The 22801-nt window shown below is 40.8% G+C and overlaps 1 protein-coding gene across 1 annotated transcript in view; it reads right to left on the reverse strand.

Annotated features, from left to right (window-relative positions):
- Positions 1–3043: 3043 nt before the first annotated feature.
- Positions 3044–22801, reverse strand: part of GUCY2F (guanylate cyclase 2F, retinal) — a 37745-nt gene continuing 17987 nt past the window's right edge. The window contains exons 11-18 of the mRNA XM_041414078.1: positions 21905–22053; positions 20312–20475; positions 19829–20021; positions 19565–19739; positions 14542–14640; positions 13166–13260; positions 12041–12126; positions 3044–3182 (exon numbers count right to left, since the gene is read on the reverse strand). Of these exons, the coding sequence (XP_041270012.1) occupies positions 3044–3182; positions 12041–12126; positions 13166–13260; positions 14542–14640; positions 19565–19739; positions 19829–20021; positions 20312–20475; positions 21905–22053 (1100 nt within the window). The remainder of the gene's footprint in view (positions 3183–12040; positions 12127–13165; positions 13261–14541; positions 14641–19564; positions 19740–19828; positions 20022–20311; positions 20476–21904; positions 22054–22801) is intronic.

A 22801-nucleotide genomic window follows, 5' to 3' on the forward strand; every position in this document is an offset into this window, starting at 1 on the left:
CATGCTCTATCACTGGAAATTTTCCCAGATTTGGGCCGCTGTTGCTGTTTGGGCACTCATCCATGCTGTGGCTGCTCCACATCTTCCTTGGATTTTATGCATCTCACACCTTCTCTGCCTGATGGTCCTGCCACTGGCTTGTGTGTCTTGAGACCTGCTTTTAGATACTGTATAATCCAGTGAATATATGAAAGGGGGTCTCCATAGGTGCCTTATCTTCACAGGGAGATGAAAGTAAGCTAGGTCAGCTGAAGGTAAACATGCAAACTCAGATAAGATTTTCAGTAGAAGCAATAGGTCTTCAAGGATCTTTATTGTCATATGCTATAAATTGACTGCTAAAAATACTGCATGAAATACAAACTATATTCAGATACTGTTTGTTGTATGCAAATACATCTACAGCTCTCAGTGGGTTTGCATGATTACATTAAAATTCACTCTATAACATTAGTGGTAAAACTTCTAGCAATTATATGGTAAGTTCCTGTTGATAATGGTTACTACAATGCATGCTTCCCTATCCAAGAATCCACCAAGTGCTTTGTCCACAATCACACGAGAAGTCTGATGTGGAGTTACAAAAATTTCCATTTGCTGCTTCCAGCCCACATCTTCCTCATTACGACATTGTAACACTAGTTTTAGGAGCAAAGTCATAATAAAAAAAAACGATACAGTATGGGAAGAAATCTCATAAGTGAACTTAAATCTATCTAAACAGAACAATACCAAGAAAATATAAATATGGGTTTTATATTTCTAACAGCAGAGGTAATCATGCTCAGGGATGAGTCCTTGGCCTCTTCCTGTTGAAATTAAGAGGACAAATTACCCCTAACTTCAAAGAGAATAATGAATTACCCTGGGATTACTAAAGTTGTCAGTGACTAGAACTCTGCTTCTCTGCTACCCTTTCCCACAGATTTACTATCTTAATTTTTAAAAGGAATTCAAAGAATGTTGTTTATTCTAGAAGACTACAGGCTGAAGAAAGAATTTAAAACTGTGCAGAAGTGTGGGTTGAAATCTTGTTTCAATCATTTTCATGGAAAATTCAGGTTGATATAACCCACTCTGCTATGTAACAGGACAGCAAAGATAGATGAGGGTTTTTTTATATGGGAAAATAATGGAAAATACATGAATTATGTGGAAGTTGTTTGATTTTAAACTCATGTTTGCACAGACCAATCCAGCTAACATTCTCCTCTGGAAATGTACTTTGAGGTGTATTGTGTCAGAATTACCTGCCCCATGTCTCTTCCATAGGATGTTTTTCTGAGGAATTTTCAAAGAGAAGGTGGGCACAGAGCAGAAAGTGAAGGCTTTCCTAATCCCCGTTTGACAGCTTGAGTGTTGTATGAGCCTTTTGACAGGCGTCCTTCAAGGGCCAACTTCTCCCACAGGGAATATTAACTCACCACTAAAAAAGCAAAAGCTTCTTTTACAAAACCAGGTGCCACAGAGTAAAAGCTCATTATTAAAGAGCATTAATGAATTTTCCTTCTGTTTTTGCTTTTTAGATGTTTATACTTCAAACAGATCTTTCTTTGACAGTGTATGTTTTATACTCGATACACTAAATTAGTTGTGAAAATACTGTGTTCTTTAACTCCGTGGAGTCAGACTCACTTTATTTCATAATAATATTTTCAACATCTAATGAAAGTTTGCCAAGTGTTTGTTGATTCCTATTTATTATCTGAATGGTAAAAATCTGTTTTGATTGGTCGGATGAGAAGAGTTCAAACTGAGCTTGAGAAAGGTCTCAGTGTTCTCAGTTAACACCTTCTGGTGGTAATATTGGTTACATTACCATACCTGCTCCTCTCTTCAGCCCAGAAGGTTGTTAGGAGCCAGATGTTGAACAGCAGTAAAAAACTTGGAAGAAGAAGGGCCCAACACCAAAATTATTGGACTTTGAGGAAGTGTGCTCTGGTGGAAGTGCCTACAGGCCAAATGTTGACACTTTACAGAAAACTTTTTGCCCACAGGGAAGCTTACTTTATAGACAAGTGCCTTAGAGACCACTTGGAGATTGGAAAGGAAAAGAGTGATGGGTTTTAGGCTTTGCACTGCTTTAATTATGCTCTCTTCACTCCCTCAGCCTCACTTTCGCAGGAAAAAAGGTCATATTTTATTGGTACTACTCAGCTAACAGAACTGCATCTCAGTTTTGCAATATCTTGGCATTCCATTTATATCTGGCTTTGGGATGAAACACATAACAAGTTTGAGATATCCTGTATATGTGTGTGTATAAAGCAAAAAAAAAATAAATTCTTGCAATTTAGATCAGGATTTGCGAATATGACATATTTTGACATTTTGAGCAGAATCTCATTTTGGCATTTGAAGTAAATATTGATTCATACCAAACTGTTTCAATTCAAAACTGTTATTTCATTTTGAAAATAGCATTAAATTGGCATTTCCAGCTGAAATGTCAATTTGAAAGAAAATATTTCAGCTTAAGTTGACATACAGAAACAGAACATTTTGATTCAAAATTTCTGTGGGGGAGTAAGAATATTCTTTGTTGTTGTCCAAAACATTTTTTTCTCAATTGCACCCATTTTCATAAAACCAGACCTTCCCACAATAACAACAGGAAAACAACCACTTAACATAAAACAGTTGAACCATTCTAGCACTTGGCATTATTGTTTGTATCCAGGCCCAGGGGCAGCTGGACTTGTTAGTGCTGCCATGCAGACCTAGCTAAAATATTCTTTGAGTTCATCCTTGTGACGGTTGCTCATGAAGAGCAGGAACTGCCATCATCATCATCACCCTCACTTTCCTCCCCAGTGCACCCCTCCCAAAAGCACACACATATACAGTCTGACACAGTGCCAGTTTCACCAGAGATGATGGTCAGGATTCATCTGCCTGCTCAGGTTCATCCTCTGCAAGATCTAAGAGGCTTCATTAATTATTCTGCTTTGGGCTGGCTGGGAACTAAATGCAGAGTGTGAGTTCTGTAGGATTGTCTTCAAGGTGTCACTCCTGATCTTACTAGTTCTTTGCCATGTTCTTCTCAGATTTCGTCCTCTCCAAAGCTTATTCCAGCATCCTTCATGCTTCCCAGCTCTTTAAAGTTTGCTTTTCTTAGTGTCCTCCTTGTGTCCCTCAGGACAGATTTCAATTTCCTGGTCAGTACATCTGGCCAGTTGTGGCTGTGAAACAGAAAAAAAAGAGGAGTTAGCAACCCTGCTCACCAAGGCATGACTTTTCACTTAGCATCATTTTGTGTCAGCCAAAGCAGAAATGTTAAATGGTGGAGTTGAAGTGGATCTTTTGCTGCAATATTTCAAGAGTTCATCCAGCCCAGGTTCTGGGCCACCATCTGTTGGTGGGTGCAAATTCATTATAACATAATGGGCTTCTCAGAGACCAAATAAACATCAAGGACTTGTAAGAGGCCAGAAGCTCAGCAAATGGCAGGGCTTTAGAAAGGTCTCAAATCTACAACTGCCCTGTCATGGATAAAGCGTCATATGGAATAAGATTTACTGTGTATAATAGAAGAAAATATAATTCCAACAGTTTTAAACCAAAAAGAGCTAAATGCTAATCCCTACTGATAACACTATTGCTGTTATAAATAGATTAGAAAGAAATAGCTAATAAATAATTGTATATATACAAAAAGGTATGGTTTAAACTGTACACAACATCACTGCGTGCAATAAATGTGCAATTACTTTAGAATAGAAATATATGCTAAAAACTGACTACATGAAGCAGGTATCCTGTAGAAATAATACAAAGGGTAATATTTTGAAACTAAAACAGGATATATTCAGACTAGATATAAGAAAGAAATTTTTTACTAGGAGGATGCTCATTGCAAGGTGGTTTGGACTAAATGACCTTGAAAGGTCCCTTCCAATCCAAGCTATCCTATGATTGTATGATCTTATCTACTGGTCAGCTGCACCTTGCTAGCCAATGGTTTGGCCAGAAAGTTGCAATTATTTGGGTGTTTCCTGAACAAGAAAGAATGTCAAGGGATCTCCTGTCTCTAAGCGTAGTTCATAGGATGAGGGGTCAGAATGCAAGGAGAGTCAAATCCTTGAGGAACAAAAACCAAACCAAACCAAACCAAACCCAAAAACTAACAAACAAACAAACAAACAACAACAACAAAAGGAGAGAAAAATTGAAAAATTGAACCTTGATACTTTTGGGTAATCTGCTTTTCAGAAGTATTGTAAGATGCTACAGATGGGATTCATGTCTGAGGATAATGTCCAGCAGCATTTGATGCCATGGTTTATCCTACATAGTCTTCAGCTGTTGTTTAATCTACCAGCCTTACACAAGTGGTGTACACAGCCATGGTGCTCTGGGCTGAATCCCACTTGCATGAGTGGGTTAGAAGGTCCATGTTAATGTCACAGACCCTACCACGAGACAAAAGATAAGGGTCACTAATAATATAGCCCAGAGGTTTATCTTCAGGTAAGTGGAGGTGCACTCTGGTGTTCCTCATGATTTGCTGAGCGTTTTTATCAAGATCCAGCCAGAACCATCACTTCCCTTTGAAATCAAGAATACACCAAGGACAGCAGAGTCCACAGCCACACTTTGAAGGTTAAAAGATTGACTCCTGAGTAGCAGAAGCAGAGTCTTGACCTTCCTCTAGACTCCAGGCCAGATGAATACTCCAAAATACATAATTACTCCAAGATGGGGATCCCTATTGTACTGCAGCAAGAACCCTGTGGGACTGTTAGCATTTTAGGGCTCCAGACTAAAAGGACCATAAATTGGGTGAATGGACCATAGATCACTACATCTGAGATCCTTGTATAATGTTCCTTTATTGTCATCAAGGAAAAACAAGGTTATTGGCAGCATAGTCCTTTTCATCAGAAGCATCTAAATAGATTAGCTGGAAAAATCACTAAACCACCAAGCAGGCATGTGGGGATAAGTGGCTGTTGAGGACTTGCCTCCATTGAAAGCTTTCTGCACACAAGAAGGATTGAACTAGGACCACTGAAAAGATCCAGGTATGAATGCCTTATTGATTTTTCTGCTATTTCCAAAGGATTAAGCCAAGTTGCCTAATGAGGACCTTCTGTTCTCTGTAATATATACTGCTGATCAGCCTGCTTCAGTGTGGGAGTCTGTGTCTGTGGGTTATAGATATACTAAATACGTATATACCAGTATATGTGCAGGTTTGTCAAGCAGGGCTAACCCAAGTGTGAGATCCTCTTTGTCTTTGGCCTTGGAGGATTAGCTGGTACTCTGAGGTGTAAATCAGCAGGATGGTCTTCAGTGCCTCAGAACTTGTATTTAGCAGTGGATGTTCACATATGGTAGTTCTTACGCAGGTCTCTTCAGATTGTGTCCCATATTCAAATAATTTTGTTTATTTTATTTTTTAATGAGGATTTTCTACCCTTAGGTCCTTGATAGGGAGAACTTCAGACAAAAATTTAAATATTGGTTAAGAGAGATAAAGCAGCCTGGTAATGCACCCTGAATCTTTAAATGATGTGTTTGGGAAGAAGAAGCACAGCCAGAAGGTGCCTGCTGGGTTTTATCCTTGTGAGAAAATTGGATGGAACTTTAGTCTTCATAGCAATTTATCAGCCTGATGTGGTGTGTCTCAGGGGTTTGTAACCTGCCTATATCTAGGTACTCTGAGCTTTCATCCACCCCTCCTTTGTTAGGGGAGTGGACATGAAATTCACACTAGTCCAGAGGAGTTGAGCAGAAGCATTACTGCTGTTTTTAGAGATATTATCAAAAAATCTCAGCTCAAAAATAATTTTCAGGGGACATCACACTTGTGCAAGTGTGGCTGTGCATGCTTCTATGCCAGCCCTGCTCTGATAACAGCTACTTCCTGTCATATTCCACGACTCCCAAATTCCACCCAAACCATAAATCCATTATCTCTTGTACACATTGTTACCATAATGATGAATATCAAAGCTGCATCCTGTCACAGTCATGAGGTATGGAATTACACTAGGCAGGAGATGTACATTAAACAAAAGCAACACTAGGCAATGTGGATTTTTCCAGGCTTGAACTCCAGTTTTATGTCTGCGTTTACCATGTACTGGGCTCTTCCTGGCACCAGGAACATCAACATAGAGTGAATTGATAACACACTGCAGATAAACCTAGTAATAATCTATGTCTTTCAGGAATTAATAGGGTAGTAGTTTATAAATTCATTAGGAAATCACCCAAAAAGGCTACAGCTTTGCTGCTGTTCCAAGCACCTCTTGAATGAGACATGTTATAAAAATAACACATATTAAAAAAAAAAATAATTAAAAAGGAGAAAAGTAGAAGGAAAGGGGGAAGAAAAGACACTAAAACCAGTAAAATGCAGACAAATAACACACAAGCAGACACTAAACAGCAGAGCTACATGGAGACTGTCCTACAGCTACTACCTCAGATCTAGGCTTGTTTGCCAAGGAGTTTTTCAGCTTTCCTCCTTTTGAACTCTGCAATTTCTTCTGGGAGTAACCCATGGGCTCTATACCTGCAGTGAACAGGTAGGCCATTAGAAAAAGAACCAGTTCAGTTTCATCTAAAATAAAGAACAGACTGTAATGGAGGCTAAAGAAAAGGTAAGTGTCTTCTGGTGAGAGAAAGGAAAACAAATATAGGTCCTGGTTCTGTCCTTATTAATTCTTCTCTTGTACCACTCAACTTACTGCAAAGGATGAGGTCAGCTAATTAAATTTTAAGTGTCTAGAGGTCTCTTGGCACTCTTAGACACCCCTGCCAGGACAAGATGAATGACTTTGTTGATTGAGGAGTACGAACTATATATTTATCAAGGCTGTTTCCAGAATCAATTTAATAAGATGAATCCTGAGAGAATGATTCCATTATTTCACTGATCCTTGCCCAGATTCATCAAAGGGAGGAACAAAACAAAACAACAGTGAAGACCTTGCATTTTGTTAGTTTAGTTCCTGCTTCAGTGCCTTTTGGTCTTCTAGGGATGCTGCTTTCAAAAGCTCTCAGCTCACTAAGCTGTGGGAACATTTCCTGGTGGAAATCCTATTTAACAGTCCCTAGAGAAAGCCAGCTGTCTCTGAATGCTGAACACAGTTTTAACAGCCTTTCCTGTGGGAGATTAGAGTGAAGCTTCTGGTCTTTGACCAGTTCTGCTCTACAAATGGAAATGCCTAGACAAGTTGTCCTCCTATGCCTTATCTAAATCCTTATCTCTGGGAACATGTTTCTTCTTTTTAGAAACATTGACCCCTGTTTATGAACTTCTTCAACAGTGATGATGCCTTTAGGGTTGGGTCCCAAGAACAAGGAAGCCAGGCGGATATAATCCTGGGTTTAACCCTGGGTTCAGTGAGGAACAACTTCTTCTGGGAATCTACAAGTCAGGTGAGATTTAGCTCCCTGGCATTTTTTTATCTGCAATAGAGATGTCTCCATCTAAGCCAAATATCTTGGGTTCTATTCTGAGCCAGTGTAGAGAAGCTGGTGCTGCTGGGCCACAGCAGGAGTTTATCAAAGAAGAAAAAGATCAACACCAAGAAACGTCTGTTCCTCTGCACTGACTAAAAGACACACAAGGTGACCAGATCAGATGGAGGTAAATAACTTATAATAGGACTAAATCCTGCCTGTTGTAGGGAGAAAAGAAATCATTGTGTCCAGATCCTTTATGGAAGCAGTAACAAAATTCAGCCACACATGGGTGAGCAGCAGGGGTTTTGCTTTTGAGTCCACCCAGCAGGACTCCACGCACAGTGGGGTGGAGGACATTGCTGCCTGTGTTTGCACAACAGTGCAGCAGCTTGTGACCCACAGAAGGTGAAGTCCTGACCAGTGTATTTGGTGATCAAGCACAGTATTAGACTGCCTGAGGTCCACCTCCAGATGCTGCTCACACAAGTATCAAAAAACTGTTTGGCAGTGACTTGACATCTAACCACTGCACAACAGCAAAAAAGAAAGATCCAGTGTAAACATAACTTGCACATCTTCTGGACTCACAAATGTCTGAGCAACTGGAGAGGTCTGGCTGTGCATTATCCATTCCAACCTCAGGCAAAACCCCTCTTTTTGGAGACAGCTGTTATTTTTCCAAGGTCCTCTCTTCCCATCACCTTGTTTGCAAAACCAGCAGGAGAAAATCTGTGAAGTTCTGACTTTGCTTCCTTTCTGCATTTAGGGTTTCTTGCTATTAGCACAAATTCTGTAATATTCCACTCAATTCTCCCAGAAAATTCAGCTTGCTCAGGAAGAGCTTGTTTAAATATAAAAGCTGGTGCAATCACATCACAAGTCAAACAGTCTTGTTGAAAGGGAGATGAGTCACCAACTTTCATTCCCTTTCTCATCCTCCATCAGATTTCAGAGAAAAAGTCTTATTTCTCTTTGTCATTATGCCACAGCCATGATCAGAATACCTCTTTGTCTTCATTTTGCTGTTGTGTTAGGTGGTCAGAAATAGTTTGAAAAGAAGGGATTGAGTGTGAAGCAAAACACATCTGTCCTGACATTGCATGATCAAGACTGTGAGACAAAGAATGCTTTGATTTCCTTGAATAGCTCTTGTTAAATGTTATATAAAATTTCTTTAGGAAATATTTTTATGCTGTTGTATAATTCCAGCTATGTCAGGACAACAAGAGTTTTTCACTGCTGTTTGGTCCACAAGCTCTTTTAGTTTTGATTTAAAAGCACATATGGCAGACTTCAGATAGGATCCAAAGTGGAAATGCTTTCAGTTTTCTCCTCAGAAAGACACATCAGCAGGAACAGCAGCACGAGAGACTCTCTACAGTTCCATCCTCGCAGGGTGCTCCAACACAGACAAAGCAATGAGAACCTTGTACTGGGTAGAAGAAAAATCCGTTTTGTCCTAATGAGTGCCTTTTTCCTGGCTCATAAAAGGTGTTTCTCACTTGGGGGTTAGGAGATGGATTCCTTGAGCATCCTTCACTGCTTCTCACCCATTTATCTTCAAACAAGCATCTCAGGGCTTCCTCCAGGGCTGATCCTCATGCATGCGAGGATGAGAGGGCCCCAGAACTCTCACCTATTCCTGGCTGCATCTTCAGTGTTCATGATGGCACACATCAGGTTGCACTTATCACTGTGAGTGGTAGTGGGCTAGAAGACCTATCAACCCTTTTGGATTAAGACTTAATGAATTCATACTAGGTAAGGCATTTGGGTTTATGTCAAAATCAAAAACTCTCATATGCTCTTTACCTAGGCACTGCTTAATGGTTAAAAGCCTTTGAGAGGATTGACAATATGTATCTTTGCTGAATTGTATTAATGTTTTCCCTCCAGTTAATTTCCCATAAATAATTTAAAGGGAAAGTTTCTTAATAAAACTACCTGCTGGGATAGAGGACTTCTGATGCTTTCAAACACTGTATTCAGTACCAGAGAAAAGAATTTCTCAACCAGGATGGCAAAAGTAGGAAATTCAGAAGACCAAGAATGTCACTCATCTCCTTGGAATGGCAAATGAAAATCAGCCTGGCTCTAGGTTTTGTTCTGGTTTGGGTTTGGTTTTTTTGTTTGTTTGGTTTGGTTTGGTTTGGTTGGTTGGTTGGTTGGATTTTTTTTCCTTTCTGAATTTCATTAGCCATTGAATTTTTCCTAGTCTTAGATATTTTTTCATTGCTCTACAAAATGCATTTGAGATTTAGTCTTGGTCAGACTCATGTCTGGTAGTTTTGTATAACTTCTTTCTGCTTTTTTTGGACACGATGAGTGCTCCACTGGAGTTAAAAAGATGCTGCCTGTCCCAAAGCATCACAGGATGCCAATTTCAAATATCCCATGTTTATATACTCGCAACTTTCTGCTTTTTCCTTGTCTGATAATTTAGCCCCCCAGATATCCACCTGGTATACCTTCAACGAAATTTCACAACCTTCCTTTAAACCTATTTCACTGACATGTCAGAAGAATGTCCATGCTACAGGTTGTCTGCTGCTTGACTGCTTGGCATGCTTGGTTTTGATGCCTCTTAGTTTTGTAACACCTTCTCTATGTCCAGTCTGCCATTATTTCCCATGGCAGTACCAGGTGTATGTGTAGAAATCTGCCTTGAAGCAAGGGAAGGTCTGGAGAGACTACAGAACTGTCCTGTGCTCTTCTACGTCATGCAAAGTTAACCCAAAATTCTCAAGAAAACCAGATATAACAGATTTGACCAGACCAAGAAAGAAGGCATTATCCTCTGAACTGGAACTTCAAAAACTTCCATCCATAGGACCTGACCTTTAAATCCATGGCCCACAGGTTTGCAATTCCATAGCATGGACATAAGACCAAGCACGATGTAGTAACCTTCACTTAGTAGGAAACTTCTCTTGGATATTTCCTTACCATGAGGTCTGTGGGCACTTGTTTTTATCTCTTGCTTTATGTTGTAACCTGGGTAGCCTAAACATCCACAGCTGGGCAGTTGGATGTTTAGGCTACCCAGGTTACAACATAAAGCAAGAGATAAAAACAAGTGCCCACAGACCTCATGGTAAGGAAATATCCAAGAGAAGGTAAGTTTTCTCAGGACAGAGTGAAAAAATTAGTAGAAGAGGAATTTATTCATTATTTCCTTCTTCAGCTCAAAAACTTACAAGTAAGGCTACAATAATCCCTATGGAATTACACGAGGCAGTGACTTGAAACCACCATATTGACCAACTAGGGAGAAACAACTTCCAGCCACTTGATTTTGTGCCAAAACATGAATCATCAAGATAAGGCTGGAAAGGAGGACATAATATCTGATACCTATCTGGTAACAGCACAGCCTGTGCGTGAGGCAGCTCTCCAAATATTTGCTCTGCTTCAACATCCAGTTACTTCTTTCTGTAACTTGACATTTGGCCTATGGGGTATAGGTTTCATTTTGCCCCCTCGCTAGGACAAATATGGTTTTGTGTAATTTTACTTTTTCTCTTTGTTTACTGTCAAAATCACTCAACTGCTGCGTGACCTGCGGGGACAGAAATACTGCAAAAGAAGAAGGAGGGTTTGGGCCTTGGGACAAGAGTAGATCACCTCTGTCTCTGCAGTGTTAAGGGTGGACTCTTCAGAGATCACACATGGATGCACAAGATCCTCTGATCCTGAGTATGTGGGGAAATGGGGAAATCTTTTTATTTACTAAGAGAGAATGAGGCCATATGTAGAACAATATTGACCAGGAGAAGTCAGAGCTACATTAAAACAGACCTTGTTTGCTGTCAGACATCCATCTCTGAAGTAGTTACTTTAGGACCTCAACAAAACAGGCATCTTGCAAGAGCCAATTGAATCAGACACTTAGCAAGTATTCCTCTTTATTGTCTATAAAGGGAGTCAAGGCTGACTGCTTTTAATGTGGGTGACCATGCTGTTCTTGTCAAACAAATCTGACTCCTGGTTTTTATGTCCTGACCACAGCATCCTTTGCAGGCATACAGAAGGTGACAGCTGAACAGGGAGTACTCTGTTTGTGAAGCCAGGCATTGCAAAGCTAGAAAATTACTTAATGAAGGCAGCATCGTTAAATCTTCAATTACATAACAATGCCATAAATTTGTAACACAAAGCTTTTTTATTCTTCTATTACAATGAAAGGGAAGACATGTCATTTATATTTTGAATGAGGCTGATGTTTTCAGCAGGAATTTGATGGAAGGGGAGAAAAAGCTTGAGTGTCTCCCATATACTGATGACGCCAGGGACCTGAAAGTGTCCCTATCTGTGTATCTCCTACATGCAAAAAGAGCAGGAAGGAGATTCAAGGAAGACTTATTTGGTATTCAGTTCCCAAGTGATTATAGGAGAGAAGCATGAAGTTTCCATGTCACTTCTTGAGAACTGTGAATAAAGAGAAGTGCTGAAGGAATTGCATCCCTTCTGAGTCCCAGTACTATGCCTGAGCATGTAAGCCACCGAAGGAACAGGATATAGATTGTGCGAACAGATAACATGGGCAGACAGATATTCAGCCTGTGAACTCCAAAAGAGATGTTTTAATGAATGTCTTGGACAGTGACAGAGTTACACTTACCCTGGCTTTATTTCAGGAGGTTTAGGTAAGGGCTTCTGGAAGCCTTTTTTCCCAACCAGCCAATATGTTTCTTCTACTCCTTTACCCTAAAATAAAACCAAAAATCCAAATAAAAAGCAGCTTTCTGACTGCCCTCTGCTTGATATGTAATTTTTTTCTCTAGGTTTCTCTGGCTTCATACATGTCCAGAGACAGACTATGCCTGGAAATCTTGGGCTGTCCTTCAGAATAGCTCAGGGATTATCTGAGTTTCACTTTCCTGAAAGAGGATATTCATTGTCCTTGTTCCAACTGTCATTTACAAATTACCCTCATTGATCTGGGTCATTGGAACTACACAGCTGAACAGAAATTGGAAACTACAGGATCACTGATCATCTTATTTGGCAGCACTACCATTATTAATTGAGAGATTTTACAAATCATTCTGAACTGAGTATCAGAATAATAACTTCCTCTCCCATCACGGATGGTTTAGCTTGTAAGGTGTGATGCATCTGATGAACTTATTTGAGAGTCAATCACCTTTGACTGAAGAAGGGGAGGAAAACCAACAATCACCTTCACATAAATTAGACCCTGAGAGTACTTCAGGCTTACAATTTCCTGAAAGGCCAATTTATCCCCACTAACTATGTAAAGGTTTCTTTCCATTGACTAGACCTGGAATATTTACCCCAGATCTCCACTTGTAGACATATGAACTTGAATGATTCCTCTTGTCATGCGAGATTGTTGGGGGACCTGAGGCCATACTCAGATATTTAATTCTGGTATTTACGGCAAGCAAATCTCCTGCTTCTGTCTATTGACTATGTAAGGGCAGGAATTCTGTTTATTATTATTTAGTACTGCCTTGTTTGGACATTGAAAAGTAGCAGCTTCTGCCAAGGGTGGACTAAATAGTCTACTATATAAATACTTATGTCCAGCACATACAGCTGATTGCTTGATCCCACAGTCCTTCAATAACTACCTAATGCATTGAAACAAATGAAAGGGACGATTTTGGAAGGATTCCGCTGAAGATTGGTGTATGAAGGCCAAAAAAAGATAATAATACGAAAATTCCTCAAGCAAGATGACTCCCCTGTGAAGTGCTTCACACAGCCCTGGCCTTCTTACCCTCAGTTCTGTTTTTCCCCTGGGTATGATTTCATAGCCTTCATTCAGATTCCGAAGTATATCCACTGTGCTTTGGCTGACATGAATCCTGTAAGCTGGGAACAGAAAGCAAAGCAGCTGGATCATTGTACTGCACACATGCTGTGAATTTCCCACTGCTTCATCCTGACAAGGCTAAGGGCTCCAAAGCAGGAGTGCTCCAACTCAGGTGTGTGGCTGGTGTAGCTGTGTGGGGGCTCCTCTGTGTGGAGTTTAATGCTGACTGATGGATTCTTCCAGGCAGGGCTGTAAAGGGCACAGGGGGAGAGGAGATCTACACTGGGGGCTTCCTGGAGAAGGATACACATGCAGTGTAGAAGTCCGTCTATTCATAAAGATGGTGAGTGGTTTTCCAGTAACATTGTCAGCTAGATTTCTGTTTTATCTGTTGCCACAGTATAACTAGGGAATGAGAAAGAAATGAAAAATAGCCAACTGTCCTACTCCAGACACCCAACATAATTTGAAAGCTGGGATGAAGAGCAGAGAGATGGAGTTTGCAAAGGAACATAAAGAAAATGTGGCTATGCATGTAGATATGTCTGGATTTTTAGTAATTCATTCCACCCAGAACTGCCATTTATTCTATGAACAAAAAGGGCAAAGGTGGAGAACTTTATTGAATTCCCATCTCCCCCAGATTGTTTTACAGCCACTGCTGGAACTCACTGAAATTTTTTATTGTTCTGCTTGTCTGAACAAGACAGGAAATATTTCTAAAACATTTCCCCCAAAGTAGCTTTTTTTGGTAGAGCTTTTATTTCAGTTTTGTCAATCACATTGCCTTCCCCTTTGAAGGATGAGGTATGAGCTGATTAATTTTCTTCTCCATAATAATAAGAAAGAAAAACATCAGTTTGAATATATAGAGGAAGATCACACAGCTATGAGCTACATTTCCTGAGAGACTAACCTACAATTTGGCTATTTATCTATATGCATTTCTATTAATGTGTAACAATGTTCTTGTACCTGCAGTGCTCCTGCTGTCTCCAGTCTCAGTGGGACTTTCTATGGCCATGGGTATGATGGAAGCAGTGCCCACCTGTGCTTCAGCCCTTGCTTTGTACTGGTCATGAGGGCAAGTGAATTATTTTACTATGCAAGAACAGCTCTGAAGTAAGGGTTCTTAGCACTGACTGAAAGTAAGATCCAAACCATGTTGGAGGAAAGTAGGGCAAGATTCATGTTGGTTTTGGTTGATGGGATTCGAGTCAGAGAACTGCAGCTGGAAGGCAGGGTCCTAAAGGCCGACCTACACTGGTGTCCCCTCCTTCAGGCTGCTTTGAATTCTGTCCTTTGACTTCCCCCTTTCTTTGACTGTCCTAAATACTCACGCAGGCCCGTGGACTCCATTCTTGACGCCGTGTTCACGGTGTCCCCGAAGAGGCAGTACCGTGGCATGGTCAGCCCTACCACGCCTGCCACACAAGGCCCTGAAAGACACGTCAGCTGCGTTACCCCAATGGCCCTGCATAAATCTAGGGCTGCACTGACAAACAAATCTCACCTTCTCCTCTGATACTCAAAAAACCTATTGGAAATGCAGGAGAAGGTTTTCTAAAGATCTCATTGGTCTTGGTGCTTGCTACAAGCAGTCCAAAGTTAAGCATTGCTCTGGATTTCATGCTGGTGTTTCATGCCTGAGAAAGGTCGTGTGTGGTAGGCCCTCGGTTCACCATCATCTGGGAGAAATTTGTTCAGAGTTCATGGAAACTGAAGGACAATCGTAATCTCATTTTAAAAATGTCTTTTTCTATGTGAGAAAACTAAAGTTCAGATCCTGTGACATGCCCTGTAACCTACTGAAACAGGATTAAAAATCAGCCTTGGGACTACAGAGGTGCTGGCAGCACTCTGGACCACCCTGTGTCCCCTCCTTGGAAAAGAAGACACTGTTAGCTGGCCTGTCTAGCCAAGACCTCTTTTTTCCCCTCTTTCTCATTCTTTATCCAAGATCTATTCACTTCCTAAGTAGCTTCCAAAGAATCATTGCCAAGTTGTAAGGGAGAGGTATGTGTGCAGGATTCTCATGATCATGCACAGACTGGGAGATAAAATGTGTAGAAGACAAACAGCACAGACAATTTTCATCTGGGGCATTTGGCTTAGTTAATGTTTAGACTGCACTCTGAAAGAGGACATGCTAAATTTCATTGCCTACAATAGAAAATATCGGGCTTGCAAAATAAGTGCAAAAATGAAAATAAAAAGCAATGTGATAAGGTGTGGAGCTTCCTGCAGACAAAAGGCAGGACTCTATTTTCCATCAGAGGCATTTATGAGATAAGCCTTTTCAGGCTTTGCCTGCCTTTTTAATGCCATGATCCTTCTGAGTTAAGATTAGTACAACTGATATCTAGGAAATCTTTCTCCATGCAAGATTACAAGAGATGTGAACATTATACATAATCAACAGTACCTGAAATGACACTGTAGATAAGGATTTTCATAATATAAAAAGGTTATAAGGTTATGTTTGGTTTAAAACAGTAATAATATAAATAGTAGCAATTGTGGTCTAGTTTAGAAATGATCAGTTACTTAGTTTTGTACACTGCTATTTTATGCTGATTTTAGCATTATTAAAAAAAATTGATCCTTTATATAGTTTTCAGATCTATCTTAAGGATAGTAAAACTCCATTGCTGAAAGCTATGGGCAACTTCACAAGAACCCCTCTTGCTGTGACCTCTGAAAAGTTATTGCTGCCCAAAGTTACCAGATTTTAAAATACTTCATGAGGATGAAAACTCAGAGGTAAGACAGATACTTACTCCTGCCTGATGAATCACTGCTTGATAAAAGATTTTTTAAAAAGAGAAAGGAAGAATGGTTCATACAAAAAATATTACAAGGACTTGAGCAACATGGATCAAACTGGATAAAACACAGCAGGCAGAGACTACTGGATATCATGAAAACCTGATTTAAGGGGGTTTCTTTTCAACTGTCAGTGTACCTCAGACAAAACACTGTTCCTCAGAATCTCCTACAAGTTAATTCCCATCCTTATCAGTACTCTCTAACTTGTTTCAAGCTTTTCAGTAGATGAACTGTTAGACTTCCTCACTAGAGGAAGTTTAATTCAGGTTTTCATCTATAGGCACTTCTATACACAACTGTAAAGGCACTGTTGATAGTCTCAGCCTTGGACCTTATGATTCCCTAATTGGTCTCTATTATATGCATGCTAATGTTGATGTATACAGAAGACAAGGTCTTCTTGGAGACTTCTTATTCATGCTTCAGTAAGACACTTCCCTGAGAAAACACTATCTCAAAAAAACACTGCCTCTCTTTTTGTGGTGATAACGTGACAGCAGCAGTCACAAATCTCACTAAGGATCAAAGCTCCTTCTGTAATAGGTGATGCAAGGACATAAAAAGGTGGTTCCTGCTGAAAAAAACAGCCCTCACTGAGGAGGCTTTGCACTCCATTGGTTAGAGCATGGTGCTAAGAGCACCAGGGTCATGGGCTTGATCCCTGTATGGGCCATTAACTTGGGAGTTGGACTCTATGATCCTTGTGGGTCCCTTGCAACTCAGAACATGCTATGATTCTGTGACTCCATTTTAAGAAGCACAAATAAAAGCAGATGAACTTCTACTGTAGTCAGTGGAGACCAAGTCAATGTGGTCAACTGAGGCATAAGAGCTTTTCCACTCTTGCACATGAACAGCTTTACAGGGTTCATTTACATGTCCTCAAAATGAGTGCAGCCTCCCTAAAAGTCCTGGAAAAACTTCCGTTTCGTTGTCTGAATTCAGGTTCCCTACTCAGTTAGTGCAATCACCCAGCCACTTCTGCACAAAGATCACAAGATAGGAGAGGCAAGATTTTTAAGGTGAGGTGTTATCTTTCTAGAATACTGCTTTTAAGTCTGTACCATTACAGAAGTTTGTCAGCTCAAAACCAACCCTACCATATAAGCATTCCCAAAATTACACATTCCCTGTGTTGAAAGCATCTAAGACTTAATTTGCTCACTGCCTTCACCTCCTGTGTGTGTTCCCCTTTTTCCAAACAGCTTCAGCAGAAGGCTAAGAAAAACTTCCAATGGTAAGTCTCCTACAGTTACACATTTCAGAGGAAACCAGACACCCTGTGATAAGGACATTATGGCCTAGTTGTTTAATTACAGGAGTTCATAGGTTTGCTTTGAAGTGTCTCTTTGCCAGGGCTTGCAAGGGTCAGTTAACAAGAGGCTCTGGCTAAGACTCTGCAAAGACCATCAGCAGTGCTGCAGAGTTTAAGAGCCAAGATCAAAGTGCAGGGCTGACTGCCAGAGAGCCTGACTGATACACAAACCATCTTCAGCCTCTGTGGAAGAGCTTATCTTCTCACCACTGCTTTGGCTGACTGTCCTGCTCTAGCCCAGGAATGGATAATGGGGAAACAGCTGAGTCAGCTGAGTTATCCTGGACCTGCAGTGAACTCAAGAGAGAACAGCCAAGATTCCAGGACGTGTTTAAAGCAGGGCAAAAAATGCAGACCAAGCACTGGTTGTCTTGTCCTTTTTGCCTTACCCATGCATTGCCACAAGTTGACCATGGACATGAGCCATCAGAAGTTGCCAGAGGTGCAGCTTTCCCTTGGGGTTGAAAAGGCATGGGCAGACTATGTCCAAAATGCATTTACTGCTTTTTCTGAGAGGGCATAATGAGCTCTTCTTGGCACCAGTTTCCAGAGAGCAGCTGAAGGACGTGACTGGGATCACACCCTTTCTCCATCCTTTCCAGTACAGTGAAAGTGTCAGCCAAGTTCTCCTCTCCCCCAAGAGCTTCCCCAAGGCTTTCATGATGCTGATCATTCCCTCTTCATCCATCTTTTCTCAGGAGAAATGGGGTCTAGGGTTAATCAAACTCAGCTGTCAGCTCCGTGGCTCAGAGGGCTGGTTTGCTTTGGAACATGTGTTTGTGGCTGCTCCCATGACAGTACGATGCTGCCAGATCTGTGCAAAACAAGATCTGCAGAGTCCTCCGCCCTCTTCCCCTCACACCCAATACAACAGTTCATAGCAATTCTGCTTTCCAGATATCCAGAGTTCATAAAAACAAAAAAAAAAAATGTTACTACCCCCTGTAGGCATCACTTAGGGATGTATTTTTTGGCCAACTGCATGGGAGATACATCGCATAACTGCTGTCAACAGGCAGCAGCAGATGTTGCACAGCAAATTCCTCTCTTTCCATGTTGAAAATATGCTGCTAGTGCTCCAGAGACTCCTGCTCTGGGCAAGACAATCTGCAGCCATAGCCTCATCTAATGTCTGACAGAGTATAAAACACACAGTGCTCCTGCAATCATTCCTTAATGCTTTACACTTCTATGAAGGGTCACCTAAGAATCACAAACTTCAAACAAAAGTGTAGGGAGATGTGTTTTAGAGATAACTCCAAAAGAGGATCTTATAAGGTCTAGGATTCATAATATTGATTTTAACTCTGCTAAAGTCACAGCTCTGTTCTTGGGATATTCTGACTGAGATACTTTCTTTACTCTGCTTCTGTCTCCCAACATGTACATCAGGGACCAGGATACTGCCATCTGCAAAATGCTTGCATGCTAAACCTCCAAAAGCCTGGATATTATCAGATAAGCAGAAGGATAAAACCCCACATATTACTGGGTCAGACTCCTGGGCATTCTTAGTCATTGTTTGGCTTCCCGCAGTGGGCACCACCCCGTACTTTAGAGGAAAAGGCAGGAAATCTGGTGACAAACAGCTGGGAAAAAATGTATTAATGGTTGTCTAAAAAATGAATAAAATTATGAAGGTTCACATATATTATACAAACACTGATTCATGATAATAGCAATATATATATATATACATATATAAAAGGAACTTCCTCCTTTCATTTTAAACAAGCAACCTTTCTGTTGATTGAATACATTATGACTTCTATGTCAGAGATGATGTTTTGTTTATAACGTGACCTTTTCTTAAGAGCTGTATCACTTTTTTCTTCCAGTATATCCTACCTGTAATACATATCTCCAATCTTTTTATGCTTTCACTTTATATGCCAGTGTTTCTGTGCATTTTCATTTCAGAACAGAGTTGCAAAGACATCACCGCTGTCCCACCTCTGAAGGTCCTATGTCACATTAAAGAGCTATCCATATGATGAAACCCTTGTGACTAACATGCCAGATGTAGTTCCTGGCTGAGACAGAGCACAAAATCTCTTATTCAAATGATAATAAGACACTTTCCTCCACAAACCCTCTCTGGGTTTTGATTTTTTCATTTTAACTGTCTTGTTGATGTGGAAGATTTTAAAGTGTCTTGTAAGGGTGGTTTTTTTGAGGGCAGCAGTTGAGAAGGAGCTCTCTGATGTTCAGTTGCCTACCTGTGTGCAGCCCGATTCGTATCCTGAGAGGAATGTCTGGCATGTGCCTCATTTTGAATGTTCCCACAGAGCTGAGGATGTCCAAGGACATGTTGGCAATTTCAGCTGCGTGCTTGTTTCCATTCCGTTTTGGGAGCCCTGAGGCAACCATGTAGGCATCACCAATTGTCTCCACCTAGCAAATACCATCATATTAAGAAATAAATAGAGAAATTGAAAAAGATGGAAAGGAAAAAAACACCACAGAATAAAATTACTTCTCACCTTGTAAACATCATGGTTTCCAAGAACAGCATCAAACAGAGAGTAAAGGTCATTCAGAAGGTCAACTACTTCAATGGGTTCACTGAGGGCTGAAATGGATGTGAAGCCCACAATGTCATTGAAGTAGATGGTCACCTGGTCAAAATACTCCGGTTCCACAGTGCCACCAGTCTTGAGGGCTTCTGCCACTGAACTGAAATAACAACACACAAAAGATGGCAGAGAACAAACCCTTTTCTAGTGAGTGCTCAAGAGCTCAGACTCTTGGTTTTCTGTGTTCAGATCTTCCACTACATGGCTGTAACCAGCATTGATTAGAGTTTCTTACTTTGATTTGAAGGTGCTTGTAAAAATTGATAGTGAGGTCTACAATGTTACTTTCTTCTGGGAAAGGGTGTTGTCCAGACTAGATATGGGCTTGTTTTGGGATGTTTTTTGTTTGATTTCCTGGGATTTTCTACCACCTAAAGTACCAGTACTTACGGTGGAAGCATTTGTGACAGCAGTTTTTCTGTCTTCTGTTTTTCAACCTCTAGCTCTTCCGTCCGCTCGCTGATTAAATCTTCCAGGTTGCTTGAGTACTGCTCAAGCATCCTGAGCATTGAGTCAATGATATTGATCTTTTTCCCTTTGTTGATGGTTTTGAACTGGAAAATCAAATTGGAGAGTTATTTGTTTGTCTCTTTACTCCACTGTAGCACTCAGAGTTTGGAAAGTAACAAAAAGCAAACATTTCTTTGGAAGTGTCATGCTAAAGACTGGATTTTCAATGGCAAAAGTTCAAAGATAAGGAAAAGGTGAATTAGAAGGTGAATTTGCATCAATCAGTGAGAATTAGATGAAACACAACCCTACAGTAGTTGTCAACATGTACATTGTTACGGAGTCTTATCAGTCTTCAGGTTTGCAACCCCCTTTATCCCATGGACAATCTTTAGGGTAACTTGCAAAACTTTGCATTCAGAGGCACAAAGTTCAGGCTGGTAGAAACACTTACAACCTTTTTACATGTTACAGCACTTAAATCCATCTTTGCACACTGACATTCTTGTGTACTGCCACCTCCATTCCCAGTTCTTCATTGAGTTGTGCTTTCTCCTCCTGACCTGAATTTGAGCTGCTGGAACTTTCAGATAATTTGTGGCTTTAGAGGCTACCTTAGACTCAACAGTGGAGTCAGCAGGTTCAAAATTCTTCACAGCTTCATAGAAGCAAAAGGTAAAAATTATGGATATTTGTTTACCTGGTTTGAGGAAATGCCCTAAAGTTGTGTCAGGGAAGGTTGATATTGGATATTGATATTTTTTTTTTTTTCACAGAAAGGGTTTGTAAGACCTGTTTGAAACAGACTACTCAGGATAATGGTTGGAGTTACCATCTCTGGAAGTGCTCAAGAAACATGTGGATGTGGCACTTGAGGACATGGTTTAACAACACACATGGTGGTGGTACGGGGTTGATAATTGACTATCTTAAAAGTCTTTTCCAACCTTAATGAGTCTATGATTCTATGACCTGATAAGAACACAGGAACTACATTGCTTGATCAGAAAGGGGGGTTATTTTCCCAGTACCTGTCCATGATATTAGCCAGGTATGTGGGAACCATGTAACAGATATGTGGGAAAACGGTTTAAACAGGCCTCAGGTACAGTCATATTTCCCTGGGATATTCTCCAAGCTTCCACCAATCTGGAATTTAGTGACCTCCTATGCCAAATGTTGTATCTTTGTCTTTAATAGTCTTTGGCAAATTTTCCTTATAGATACCATTTAAACACTTCAGAAGATTAAAAGAAATATTCGTCTGAAAGTGCATAATTTACAAATCTTTCATCTCCATGAGACCATCTGTGCAGGTACACTGCAAAAGTGAAGACATCAAGCCCATGTCCAGGCTGCTTCATCACCCCTAAGTCAGGACAAGTCCAGGGCTCTGCAACTTCTCTATTCTTTAATGACTGAGTTACAGCAAAAAAAAAAAAAAAAAAAAAAAAAAAAAACAAACCCAAACAATAAAACACTTCCCTGCCAAGAACAAACAATGGGATTACACCAGCTTCTTTATTTACTGACCTTATGAAACACCTCCTCAAAGGTTGGACGTCGTTCAGGGGCTTCAGCCCAGCATTGCTTCATTACCTGGATGCATGTCAGGGGGGCTACCTCAGGAGATATGTTTGGGCGACACAGGGGAGGGGGCTTCTTCACTTTCTTTATAATTTCTGTGGCAAGAGAAGAATGGGAAGAACACTGTAAGATGGAGGGCCTTGATAGGGGTAAAGGACAGGGACCTTTTCTTGTGTCCCTGGCTTGCTTCTTCAGCTGTCACTCTTAGTCCTCAGCACCCAGTGTTGGTGCCAAATGAAGCTGGAAGTTTCTGCTTTTCTCTGTCAGAAGTCTCTTGAAGGATTTAAAGAAGACTCATGTCCCTGGAGAAACAGGTTATGAGTAATAAAGTGGCTGGATGGGGGAAGGATGTGTGACAGATGGATGTGTGAGCCTGCAGGCTTGTATTTAATGAAATTGCCTCTGACTCTCTCCACTAGGACCTGCAGTCTTCTAAGGCAGCAGAGGTTTATGGCTGAGCCCAGACAGGAAGGATATCAGCCTCTGGTGCTTCATCATTAACTGGGAACCAGGACGTAGGAGGTTGCTGGGAGTGGCGACAGTGGAAAGTATGTTAAGGGGGAGAGGTTGAGTTCAAAACAGCGTCTGGGAAATTACTCCCTGTCTAGAGCTCCCTTCCTAGAAATGAGGCTTGTAAGGAACTGGGCTTGGGTTTTCAAACCCTGAGAAGTCAGCCTTTTAACACCTGCCAAAGTTATGGTATTTGACATCTTATTTTGCTCAGGGCAGAGCAGGCAAAGGGAGTGAAAACCTCTTTCTCTGGCAGGAGTCCTGCTGTTGCTGAGTACCCAAAGCTTTTCAGCATTTACAGCTTGCTTCAAAGATATTTGGCTCATCTCTCCA

Source organism: Onychostruthus taczanowskii, unplaced genomic scaffold (genome assembly GCF_017590055.1).
Source record: "Onychostruthus taczanowskii isolate IOZ18803 unplaced genomic scaffold, ASM1759005v1 scaffold44, whole genome shotgun sequence".
NCBI classification, from domain to species: domain Eukaryota; kingdom Metazoa; phylum Chordata; class Aves; order Passeriformes; family Passeridae; genus Onychostruthus; species Onychostruthus taczanowskii.